Source organism: Callorhinus ursinus, unplaced genomic scaffold (genome assembly GCF_003265705.2).
Source record: "Callorhinus ursinus isolate GAN/ISIS: 27379988/994484 unplaced genomic scaffold, GSC_fseal_2.0 scaffold72, whole genome shotgun sequence".
NCBI classification, from domain to species: domain Eukaryota; kingdom Metazoa; phylum Chordata; class Mammalia; order Carnivora; family Otariidae; genus Callorhinus; species Callorhinus ursinus.
Window position 1 is genome coordinate 5,354,543 of NW_027397134.1, and position 12,965 is coordinate 5,367,507.

Genomic DNA, 12,965 nt, shown 5'->3' on the forward strand with positions numbered 1-12,965 from the left:
CTAAGAAGGGATGATGGGAAGCCCAAGATGCATCAGGGTACCCAATCACATGAAATGTGTTTAGTTTTTAGACAGAAGATTATTTCCCAGTATACTGAAAAAGAAAAAAAAAAATCTTGTGGCATAGTAACAGAACGACTATTAGAAACTTTTGAGAGACCTTGTAGAAGGGGAGCAGTACCCAAGTATAATGATTATTTGATCCACACCTGCCATGTACCAGGGATCTATTAGCAAAATAAAGGTAGAAATGGCTAACTGACCCAGTTTTCAAAAAGGAGGAGAAAGAGCTCCTGGAAAAAGTGAACTCATAATCCCTTTGACTAGACTCCTTCATCAAATTCTAATGGAATTCTGTGGAATTTTGCAGATGATAGGACAATGAGCACTTAGAAAAGAGCCCATCACTAGGATTCAGCAGTAGTGAATTAGTCATGACTTCATGTTTTCATTGGGTTGCAAGTCATGAGACCCTCTCTTGATTTCCACAAGGCATTTGGTAAGCTTTTTCATGATATCCTGACAGTAAGAATGTGGGCAGGAAACCTAGAAAAATCAGATGCAGGAATTCAACACACCCAGGAGGTTGGGGCCCTATACTGGAGAGTTGGGATTCCTAAACACCTTGCTAGGGCTCACGCTGAAGAAAGGCCTGGGATTTGATGTCAGCAGGGCAGCTTTTAATCTCAGTCTTGCACTTCCCAGCAGTAACCTTGGATGAATCACCTAACATCTCTGGGCTTCCCTTGCCGGGTCTGTGCTGTAGGTATTCCTCATGAGGTTGTTACAGGGACTAAACTAGATGATGAGTATAAAAGCCCTCTGTAAACCAAAAATGCATTATAAACATTAGTTACCATCATCATTCTAGTACTGTAGTTGCTCATAAGGAGGTTCCTGAGTCATATGCTTATGTAGTGGACATCTTTGGATGCAGGGTGAGACTGGTATGGGCCTCATGTAGTTTGATCTGGCACTAGACAGATACAGGCTCAGAGCCATTCCTGTGTGTGGTGCTTAGGGACACATCAAGGGAACTCTTCCCAGAGGAGATTGAGTGCTCTCTTGGAACTGGACCTGGAAAAAAGAGGAGACAGCCACCAGCCTGAAGATGGAGGAGGCTACAGGAGGAGCTAAGACAGCAAAGGCTTGGGAAAGCATACATGGCTGGATCAGGAAGTGGAATGGGGCAGGAGGTGGCCAGAGCCATGACCCTGGTGGGGAAGCTGAAGAAAGAGCCCCAGGAGGGGTGCCTGGGTGGCTCAGTCAGTTAAGCATCTGACTCTTGATTTCAGCTCAGGTCATGATCTCCGGGTTGTGAGATCGAGCCCCATGTAGGGCTTGGCGCTCAGCTGGGAGTCCGCTTGAGATTCTCTCCCATCTCCCTCTGCCCCACCCCTTCCCTCTTAATAAATAAATTAAATAAATCTTTAAAAAAAAGCAGGATTATAAATGCAATACCAGTGCCATAGGTCACTGCAAAGAGTACGCCTGCCCTTGCCAGGTGCCCCGAGCCCACTCCTTAATAGACACATGACTGTTCCTAATCTTTTAGTATTAAACAGTGCTGGATATGTGTTCTAGCTCATTTGTACTAATATTTCTCTGGGCAAAATTTCTTTTTTTTTTTAAGATTTTATTTATTTATTTGAGAGAGAGAGCACACAAAAGCAGGGGGAGGAGCAGGCAGAGGGAGAAGCAGGCTCCCCACTGAGCAGGGACCCTGACCAAGAGGCTCAGTCCCAGGATCCCAGGATCATGACCTGAGCCGAAGGCAGATGCTTAACTGACTGAGCCACCCAGGCCCTGCCTCTGGGCAAAATTTCTAACAATGGAATTTCCAGGACTCCTGTTTTAGGATGATGATTGCTATAGTCATGTTGAAAGAGAGGAGGAGCAGAGGCTGGAGAAATGGTCAGTAGATGGGGTAGCAGTGCTCACCTTTCAAGGTTCAGAAGCTATGGAGTCCCCAGGAGCTCCCTTCCTTGGTTGGAGTCATCCCGGCCAATAGAGGGCCCCACAAGAACACAGTTCCTTGGGCTTCAGATCATCTGAGCAGAGCTGCCTTCTGAGGAGAGGTCCGAGTGTTTCATTCATTTACCACTTCTCACCAGAGTGTTCACTTGGGTCTGCCAGCCTTGAAGGCTGCTGCCTTCAGCCTCTCGCATCTCATCTGGTTCAGAAGAATCAGTTTGCTTGGCTCCTCTTTAGGTTTCCAACTTGTGAAATGTGCAGATTAGTACCTCTCCTGCCACCTTATCCTGTCCATAACTGCCAGTCCAAGGATCCTTGCAGTTGCCTCAGGCAGCCATAACTGCTGAATCCTCTGCCAGCTGCTCTAGGGACCTAGAAGAGCAGCTTTCCACCCAGGGCCAGTATCCAAAGGCAGGAGGGGGAAGTATAGTCTCCAATGTGACCTTTCACCTCCCAGTTCTGGGTGGTTTAGGCCCTTTGAAGTTGGTCTTGAGGAACCACACACTTGGGTCTGAGCAGCCAACAGCTTATCACATCTGGTGATCAGTCCTTCAGTGATTCCTCCCAAAGTCTGGATTTATGGAGGTCAGATGGATTCCACCTAGGAGGGGCTTCCACTCATGACATGGGGAGACGGCTGCCCCTCTTTGAGGGAGAAGCAGTTTTCATGGCATTGAGAAGCCCTCACACTAGTTCCCCACACACCCACCCACCCACCCACTGAGTCCTTTGTAAGCAGAGTGGGGGGAATCGAGAAAGCCTGCAGCCTCCTGCTCACATTCCTAGACACCGACTCACTGCACCCGCCGCCGCTGGAACAGCAGAGCTGTATGAAATGTCAAGAGGAGTTATGCTCATGGGCTCCCTGGCCCCAGTCTCTTTGTGGCTTGCATTTTCTTCCATCTGCACTCTGTTCATCAGATGGAAATCAGAGGGTGCAATTAGAAGATAATTTGCTAGTTCCAGACTTAATTGGGGGCCCCCTTCTTGCCTGATCGAATTACAAGGGAACATAATAGATTTTTGGTGAGAAATAGTTGGCTCTATTGCTGGGAGAAAGAGAGCTCCCAGCTTTCCAGCTGGATGGGCGTTTTAGTATCCTGTGTGTTGTTTCTCCTTTCCACACTGCCCGACCTCCTCTGTTGCTCCTGTGTGGCCCCAGGTTGGGATCCCAATCACCTCAGAGCTGGCTCAAGAGGTTTAAACTCAAGTTGAGACCCAAGGAAAACAGGGAGCCCTCTGCAACCTCATAGGGTTGACAAATGTTGAAGCTGGAAGCTATTTAGAGACCTAACCAAGGCCCAGACAGAGGCAGTGACTTGCTGAAGGCCACATAGCTAGCCCATAGTGGTAGTAACAATAGTTTTAATGATATTAGCAGCTAACATTTATCAACCCTTAATGTGTTCCAGACTCTGTGCCAAGGGCTTACACGCAGTGCATTGTCGCATTCAAACCCAGACAGTCTGGCTCCAGGCCCAGACTGAGCTCCAACATAGCGATGGTGGACCTCAGTATAGAAAGCCTGGGTTCGAATCCTGGCTTCTCCTCTCACTTATACAACTGGGTAACCTCATACAAGCAATTTAGACTCTGTACTTCAGTTCTTCCCTCTGTAAAAAGGGAGAAAGCATAGCACTACTGACTACTGTGGGTTAAAATTCATTCATATGAGTGAATGCTATGAGCAGTGCTTGGTGTAGAATGAGCGCCCATCCAGTGCTTATTCCCTGCTGGCTGCCTCTGGGGCTGGAGTGTGGTGTCTGTGTGCCAGTAGATAGATGTGGCTGAGTTCTGCACATATGCCAAAAGTTAGTCTTCACTGTTAGGGGCAGTAAACAGAGTGGTTGAGGGCCTTGGCTGCACAGTAGAGGTTGGCAAAATATAGCCCATTGCCTGTTTTTGTATGGCCTATGATTTTTACATTTTTTAATGATTGGGCATGGGGAAGCAAAAGAATGTTTCATGGCACATGAAAATAACATGAAATTCGGGGCGCCTGGGTGGCTCAGTTGGTTAAGCGGCTGCCTTCGGCTCGGGTCATGATCCCAGAGTCCTGGGATCGAGCCCTGCATTGGGCTCCTCACTCGGTGGAGAGCCTGCTTCTCCCTCTCCCTCTGCCTGCCTCTCTGCCTGCTTGTGCTCTCTATCTCTCTGTCAAATAAATAAATAAAATAAAAAATCTTTAAAGAAAAAGAAAATTACATGAAATTCAATTTTCACTATCTATAAGTAAAGGCTTATGGGAAAACAGCCATGTCCATTTGTTTATATTTTATATATGGCCACTTTCACACTGCAGTGACAGATTCTGTATTTGCGTAGGCCTGCAAAGCCTAAAATATTTGTTCCCTGGCCCTTTAGGGAAAAAGTGTCATGACCCCTGATCTACAATCACACTGACTGGGTTTGAAACCCAGCTGCACCACTTCCTAGCTGTTTGTCTTCAGGTTATTGACATAACCCTTCTGAACCTCAGTTCCCTCATCTGTTAAATGGGGATGATAACATCTACCCCCATATATTAGCAGTTTAAGTATGATAGATAACAAATGGAGAGCACTTACCACAGAGCGGGGAACATACTAAGTGTTTAATAAATGGTATCTTATAACAGGTGCATACACAGTCTCTCTTATCACATTCATTGTTACCCATGTTTCCAATCAATAGAGGAATGGGAAAATGTTCCCTTGTAACCCAGCCACCACCTTTGCCATAGACTTTCCTGTCATGGTGACAGGGTGATTTCAGTGGAGAGGAATGTATGCCTGGTGGGAGAGAGCTGCTGTTACTCCCTCAAGTCCAACAGTGAGGCCTGGACATGTCCCACTCCAGCAACCTTGCTTTTTCTCTCACAGTCCTGCAGGCAGAGGGATAAGGGGCTTTCCCAGTGGTAGGCTCTGGTTTTGTCATCCCATCTCAGCTGGTACTCTTCAGCCAGGCCGCCACTCCAGATACTTAGGCCCAACATCCCCGTAGGCACTCCCAGCCTTGTCCTCCATCGTGCCCCATTTTTCAGTTTGAGAAGCCTGGTTGCCATGGACACAGCGGAAGAAGCACCACTGCCCGCTGAGGCCAATGGATGGCGTTCTGGCAATGAAAGGAAAAATGAGAGGTAACAGGTGACCTGGGCTCCAGTTCCTGTGTTGTCTCCAACTTGCAGAAAGGCTTTGAGGGAGATATTTCCCCTTAAAGAGTCAGAATGAGCTCTGGGCTGAGAGCTCTTGCTGTGGAGTTCTCACACGGGCCTACATTTAAATCCCGGCCCTGGGGCACCTAGGTGGCTGGTCGGTTGGGCATCTGTCTTTGGCTCAGGTCATGATCCTGGGGTCCCCCGATCGAGCCCTGCGTCAGGCTCCCTGCTTAGTGGGGAGCCTGCTTCTCCATCTCCCTCTGTCCCCCAAACTCGTGCTCTCTCACTCTCTATCTCAAATTAAAAAAAAAAAAAAATCTTTAAATCCCAGCCCTGCCCCTGAACAATATTTTGGCCTTGGGTTAGTTAGCTAATCTCTCTGAACCTCGCTTTCCGTGTTAATGGAGCTAATTCCCATCTTGGAGAAATAAGAGAGTGCTGTACAGGGCTTGGAGAAATAAAGAGAGTGCTGTACAGGGCTTGCTACGTGGAGAAACATTGGGTGTCAGTTGACACTCTAGGTGTCTTTTCCTCATGCTCAGTACAGCTCTGCCCAGAAGTGGAGTGGCAACCCCCATTGGCTAGCTCTGGGGGCTGTCCCTAGGCCAGGCAGAGGAAAGGGATGAATGGGGACCCTAGCGCCAGGACCCAGTAGATACCAGTCGGAGTAGAGAACCTAGAGGGCAGCTCTCTGGACCTGGGTCTCTACTGTCTAGACCTGCCTCCCCTTCCCAAGAGACCTCCCCCTCTTTGGGGGGGGGCGTGGCTTGGCCTGGAATTGCTATCCTGTGCTTTCCTTCACCTCCGAGCAGAGTTAACTATCCTTTGGGCAGCTCCTCAGGCTGGGGACACTTGGAGGCAGATGGGCTCGCCCCCTCTCTCTGCCCTGCCCTTCCCGAGCTCAGGGATGGACGCTTAGCCAGCCCTGGTTATTGTCTGTGGCGCTAGCCTGCAGCCTCCCTCCAGCCCAGCTCCACCCCTTGCCTGCAAGGTCTATTTCCTAATAGCTGCTCCAACCACACACCTCGGTTCCGCGAAGAGCCCCTCCTCTTCCTCCCTCCCTCCCTCCCTCATCAGGGGAGGGACTGAAGAAGAAGGCTAACTTGACAGCAGCGCTTCTTTCTTAGCTAGTCACCGGCCCCGGCCCAAGAATCCCTGTGTGTGTGTGTGGCCTCTGCAGAGAGGTGTTTCTCCCGGAATCCCGAGGGTCCATCGGAGCTTCCGAGAACTGGGGAGAAGCCATCCCAGCCATGACCCCCTGCGGGAATCTGCCGGGGGGCAAGTGGCCTGGAGTCCTCACGCCCCTCCGGCTTCTCCGGAGGGAGAGGTGAACCCTGGGCAGCCCGCCCACAGCCAGAGGTGCCGGGAGCCCTGGGCCTGTCATGGTGGCCGTTCGCAGCCAGCCTGAGGCACTCCCAGACAGGTTTGCAGCTGAGCTTGTTTATCTGGTGTGGGAAGAAGATGGGGAGTTACTTGTCCGTCCCGGCTTACTTCACCTCCAGAGACCCCTTTCGGTGAGTTGGGCTCTGAGTCCCCCTCTCCATCTTCTCTTCTGGCCCCTGGTCCTGAGGGGAGGGCAGAGGCCTCCCTGAACCTGCTTCTCAGATTTCACTTGTCCCTTGACCATCGGTACTGTCAGGAAGAAGCTAGCAGAAGCTCTTCCCAAGCAGAATAGGCCTGGTGAAGGCTTCCACCATGTTCTAGGAATGGTGAGGTGAGAGATATGCCCAGACGGAAGCTCCTGGGGAACTCCAGCTCGCCTTCCCAGGCACACCTGGAAGAGCCTCCAAAAGATGCCGGTGACCCTGCCTGTTCTTGGTGTTACTGCTTCCGGGGGAAGAGCACAAATAGGGTGCTTTCTTCCAGCTTTCACACGTCTTACCTGCAGGCCGTGCTGTCTGCCAGGAATTTGCCCCAACAAGCAGGATGGGCAGGTTTTGTCAAACAGCATAGAAGAAGCTGGCAAGGCCTGGGTGTGGGCAGCCTGGTACACAGTAGGTGCTCTATAAACATTTTTTCTATTAATGGCAAACACATTTGCCTCTGGCTCTAAGGGCTTTTGAGCTCCCAGGTGAGTACAGTTGCTAGGGAAAGACCTGGGCAGCTCCTTCCGAGACTGGGGCAATTGGCTTTGGAGTGTCCTGAGCTTCCCCCCCCCACCTCCCCACTCCCACCCTACGCAGACCAGATCCCCAGGCCTGAGACCTCTGCGGGCCTTTTACTGCAGGGCTTCTCGGAGGGAGATGTGGAAACTTTCTACTTCTGACCTGCCTTTCTTTGCTCTCTGCCCCACCCTACCTCCAACAGAAACTCCCCAGGGGGTTTCTGGCCCTCAGGGTCCCTCCTGAATGGAGCCATTCCTGGCCAGGGTGGGGCTTGTTTTCATTCTTTGGGAGCAGCCTGTTGTTCCAAGGGCTGCCTCCCCCTCACCAGTGGTCCTAGTCGACCTCTCCCTTTTGGCTTCCCCAACCCAGCTCCATGCCCAGACCTCGCTGCCAGGATACTAGTCAGGTGGCCATGCCCTGAGCAGAAAAGCAGAACACCATGTGGTTTCCCGGAATTGACCCTGGTAGAGTGGTGGGAAGCCTTTGGATTTGGGGGAGGGGGGAGGGAATTGGTTCTCAGTGCTAACTCTTCCAGGCATCCTGCTAGGCACTTTATCCTTTGATTCTCTCAAAGCCTGATGGCATTATGTATCCCCATTTTACGGAAGAGGCAACCACTTTCAACAGAATTAACATGTGGGGTCTCTCTGGTCGGCCTTTCCCATCTTCCTGGGTTTGTTTTATCCTTCAGGAGGCTGCAACTTAATCTCCTCACACAGCCCCCCAAGGGTAAGTCTCAGGTTTGCTTTTCTTTCCCAGCAGAGGGTCCAAAAAGGGCCCCCATAGTTTGCCTGGCACATTGAAGGGATGGCAAAAATTATTTTCTGAAGAGCCAATGGGAATTGATCTTGAGTTTAGGAGTAGGTTTTACCATGTGGAATCAAGATGCCAAGTGTTTGAAGTAGCCACTAGTTTAGACCAGGGCCTCATTAATCCCTCTTACTCTTAATCCTGGAAAGGCAGCATGGGGGAGGGGTTGTTCCCTTGGGAGCGAGGAATGCCATGCCCCTTTTAATCTCTGAGGACAACTCAGGAGCTGGAGCAGATAATGAACTCTCAACCTGGACCTTTTGAGGTTCATGCCACCAGTGCCGCCCAAGTCTGCCTGTTCCTTGTCTTGCTGTCTCAGTGCCTCTGGGGAACTGACTACCTTCTCTCTGCCCCAGTTCTGGTTTGCCCAGCTGGAGTCAGGGGGTTACTGACTCACTTTAGCCCCTCCCACCTCCCCCAAATGAGAAGCCACATTCCTGGAGCCATTTCTGAAGAGATAGTCAGCATGCAGGGCTCTGTGCCCCACAGGAGGGACCACCCAGACCTTCTGCTCTCCCAAGTATCAGTCTGGTCAATCACCACTGTCACTGGTCAGAAAACTGCTCCCACCCTCAGCCCCCTGCCTTATTACAGGGCATCTTGACCAGATGCCAGTCCCCTCCTTAGGCCTCAGTTTGCTCTGCTGCAGAGCATAGGGGTTGGACTTTCTGGGCTCCTGAACACAACCCTTGCCAGATTCTGTGAAACAAATTAAGTCCTTGACCCCAAGTGTCTGTGGGAGTACAAAGTCCACAGGAGTTCTAGGGCTGTGGTTGCAGGAAAGTGACGCAACCAAATTCCACGGGGACATGATCAGGCGTGACAATGCACAAGGGAGGGACGAGGGAGCAGGGAATGAAGAATGTAATTTCTGTACCCTGTACACCCCTGCCTGACAGACTGCACTCAGAGTGAGCGGTCTTCTCCGCCAATGCCACTAGTGAAAGGGGGGAGATAAAATTATAGGTGTGTTCCCAAGTAAGAAAACGCCTCCAATTGGAATTTACAGAAGAGGTCAATTAAGGAGTGACTTTTGTCTGACATCTTTAAAGGATTTTTTTTTTATAGAATTTCCCTTAATGTCCAACATTGATTTAATGGGTTTGATTTACACATTGTCTCTTGAAGGAAACAAGTGTATCTTTGTATTCTAAAGCAACCCATATTTAAAGGGAAAAATTATTCTTAACTCTGCCCGGCTTAGCAGTAACATTGGCAGCTGCCTTAGGTCCTCTAGGACTCTATCTGAAAAGTGAAGGACTCAGATCAGGTGAGTGATAGAACTCCCAAATCACGTGGCTCCTCAAACACACAAGCTCTTTTCCATTTTTTCCTAATCATGAAGGCTTTACCCTTAACTTCAGTATGACTGCACACATTACTTGAATCTACAGGTTTCCTGGCTTTTGGTTGGAACTGAATTAACACACTCTGGTAGCACTTACTTTTTGCTGAGCTGATGAGAGGCTTATTATGTGTTTGGTTAATTTTTTTTAAACAGGATAACAAGGTGTCCATCATAATAATTACAGTTTCATTGACAGCCTGTTTCAATCTATAAGGTCTGCAGGAAAGAGGAGTAATAAAGGGATTTTCAGTGGTAGGAGACTGGGTTCTGATGGGCCAGTGTCTCTAGGCCCCTGTTATATCTGCCCTTCTGTGCCTGGGGGAGAGTTCGCATCCCTGGTCACAGTATCCTCAAGCTGTGACAGAGAGACCTGCCCATTTTCCCCTTTTTAGCCCAGTCAGAGCTCAGAGGCAAGGGGCTGGAAGCAGCTTCTCCCCAACAGTCTGTCTGCTCATTCAGGAGGCTAAGGATGAGCATCCAACCAGGCCTTTACCAGGACATGGGAGGTCTTGTTCTTTAACCTTTGTAAATCCACTGTAATAGTGGCTACTTCAACCACGTAAGGTTGAAAACTTAACCTGTAAACATTTGGTCTGAAGAGTGTGCATGTGAATGAGGGCTGGGCCAATGTATTGTATCACTTGGCTTTTCCCAGCACAACACCTTGCCTGTTTGGTCTTGCAGATCCTAGATGCACAGTAACTATTTCCCAATTGATAGGAATTGATAATAATCAATTGGCTTCTAATTGATTCGGTAAGTAATTCATTTTAGGACCTTCTCTACTCACCGAAATCTGTTTGGTTCTGGGCCAAGATACAGATCCATATTGCTTAGGCATGGAGGGAGAGAAGTTTGCCTACTTTTGCCCTTGGTGTTCTCAAATTAAAGAGGGGAGGGAGGGAAGTGAACATTTACTGAGTACCTGCTCTGAGCCTGGGGTCATTCTAGGCATTTGCACGTAATTCTCATAAACTCATGAGGTTTTATCACCAATGCACAAATGAGGAAACTAAGGCCCAGAGTCATGAAATAACTGGCTTGAGGTGACACAGATAGTAAATGGCAAAGAAGAAATGTGGACCCAGGTCTTGAAAAGTTATTTGTGAGAATCTCAACCTGATTATCTCCTTTTTTTTTTTTTTTTAAACTGTGTTCCCTGCTAACTCAAAAGTCCTGAGTTTGGGGTCTCTGGCTGGATTGGTCAGTGGAGCATGTGACTCTTGATCTTGAGGTTGTGGGTTCAAGCCCCACATTGGGTATAGAGATTACTTAAAAATAAAATCTTTAGGGACACCTGGGTGGCTCAGTGGGTTAAGCATCTGACTCTTGATTTCAGCTCAGGTCATGATCTCAAGGTCCTGGGATTGAGCCCCGGGTCAGGCTCCATGCTCAGCGGGGAATCTGCTTCAGATTATCTCCTCCTCCCTCTGCCCCCCCCCCCCCACACCCCCCCCGCAACCCGCCCAAACACTTTCTCTCCCTCTGTTTAAAAAAAATAAAAAAAATCTTTAAAAAAAAAAAAAAAAGTCCTTAGTTTGGATCTGAGCTGCCCACTGAAGTGACCACCAAGTTTCAGTTCACTTTGTGGCTACCCAGGCCCTCTATAGTGCTTTGAGAGAGGAATTTTGGAGGTTGTCCTCAGTGCATGTGGACCTCTCTCTGATCTCTCCTGGCTGGAGCGTTTCAGCTCTATTCACTCTGGTTGCTTGGGAGAGGGTGGTGACTGATGCCTCAGATCTCGGTGTATGGCTCCACCACTGGCTCCATGACTTCTGAGCTGGATGCCCTTGGGCAGCCCTCAGCTAGGGCAGATTTTGACTTAAACTTGAAACTTAAAAAGATTGAAAGCTGGAAAAAGGCCTTGGCTTTGGAAGAAACGTTGTGGCCATGACCTCCAAGAATCTGAAGGGGGATTTTCTTGGGGTAGCACCTTAAATTTTCACAGTGTGTTTTGGATTCTTAAAAAGGCAGAGACAGCTAGGGAACACAACACTGTGGACTAAAGGAAGGAGAATCATTGTGCCAGTTAACATTCAGTACTTGGATTTAAGGAGAAACCTCATTACATGTTAACACTAAAGGGACTTCAGCTCTCAGGGCTCCAGCCTCATTTTCACAGATGCAAATCCTGAGGCCCAGCTTAGTGGATGTCCTGCATTACTCAGGTGATGCGGTCTAGTGGAAATGGCTTCATAGCCAAGTACACACAAGTTAAATCTCCAGCTCCATCGTGTATGTATTGGGTGACTTTGAGAAGTGACTTGGCTCTGCTTTTCAGTCTCTGGTCTATAGAACAGGGATAATCCTATCACCTTGCAGGATGTGGTCAAGATTAGAAATCATGGAAGTAAGGCACCTCATACAGTACCCAGAATATGGTTGGCATTCAAGTAATAGGTAACTAACTCCTTAATATCTAAACAAGGACTCTTAAGTCTACCACTCCAGTGACCTGAGAACCAGTTGTGTTCTGTGACAAAACAGCTTAGGGACCCACAGCCAGTCCTCCTGTCAGCTGTTCACCTTCCTGTTCTTCAGACACCTGCGGCAGCTGACTTCAACTGTGTAGCTGGCTGTACCCTTCAAAGGCATTCCTTGACACAGATGTGTGCTTTGGTGATGTCGTTCGCCAGGCAGGTGTTCTTCCCAGAAGCCTGGTGTGGCTCTCCTGCATGTCTGCACTCGTTTCTCTCCCCACTCTCCTGGGCCTGGCCAGGGCTACTTGCAACAAACAAAAGCAGGATCTTGGCAGTGGAAAGGAGGACGTGTTCTGGTACTCCTGTGCCCTGCAGCACACATACCATTGAGAGGGTGTAACAGGGCCCAGGCCTGCAGTTAGGTGCAAATACATGTGCACCAGCTTTTCTCCACTGCAGATAGCAGAAGGGCAGGACCTGGTGACCGTGAGCCACAGAACGCTTGTGCTCCCATCTGGACTGCTGGTTCTTGCTACTCCCACCATTTTCAGTTTGGAAACCTCGGCAAAGGGCTTATTACACTGCTGGGCCCTTTGTTAGGTAATGCTGAATCTACCGACAATAAATGGGGCACTGCTCTTGTCCTCAAGGAGTTCACAGTTAGTGAAGGAGAGAGATAGGTACCTAAGAGCTTCAAGTCAGAAGCTGGGAGGCAAACTTCCTGCTTCTAGTGCTGATCCTTTGCTAGGCTCCACAGTCATTCAGAACTGGATTGAATGTCCTCACTGCTACCCAGAAAGTAGGTGGTAATGTTGCCATTGCACAAATGAGAAGTGAAGCAGCCAGCCCAAGATCAGTTAGGTGGTAAGTGGTGATTCTGAGATTTGAACCCTGGATCATGTAGGGAAAGACCTAGATATGCACAGAATTAAGGGGATATGGGGTAAAGTCTAATTACCTCATTTTACAGGTGGGGAAACTATACGCAGAGAGAGAAAGGGCCTTGTCCAAGGGCATGTAGCTTCCAAGAACTTGAACCAGGCCTCCTCCTTCCCAATTTGGAGCTCATCTAGCATGCCTTTTCCATTGAAAGGAATTTGAACTGCATGCCCAGAACAGGGTCTTCCCTGCCACCTATAATTCATGGTTCTAATTGAGCCATTCTAGATACT

The 12,965-nt window shown here is 49.1% G+C and overlaps 2 protein-coding genes across 4 annotated transcripts in view; one reads left to right on the plus strand and one right to left on the minus strand.

Annotated features, from left to right (window-relative positions):
• The window catches only part of LIMK2 (LIM domain kinase 2), a 56,351-nt gene that overhangs the window by 24,104 nt on the left and 19,282 nt on the right, over positions 1–12,965 (plus strand). The window contains exon 1 of one of the 3 annotated variants that reach the window (XM_025858080.2): positions 6,192–6,624. The exons of 1 other annotated variant lie outside the window; for it this stretch is intronic. In XM_025858080.2, the coding sequence (XP_025713865.1) occupies positions 6,572–6,624 (53 nt within the window). In that variant the 5' untranslated portion in view covers positions 6,192–6,571. Of the gene's footprint in view, positions 1–6,191; positions 6,625–12,965 lie in introns of those variants that run through there. One more of the 3 variants, XM_025858081.2, reaches the window with a different exon arrangement.
• PIK3IP1 (phosphoinositide-3-kinase interacting protein 1) overlaps positions 4,548–12,965 on the minus strand; it is a 39,748-nt gene continuing 31,330 nt past the window's right edge. Inside the window, exon 6 of the mRNA XM_073886775.1 lies at positions 4,548–5,067. Within this exon, the coding sequence (XP_073742876.1) occupies positions 4,911–5,067 (157 nt within the window). The 3' untranslated portion in view covers positions 4,548–4,910. The remainder of the gene's footprint in view (positions 5,068–12,965) is intronic.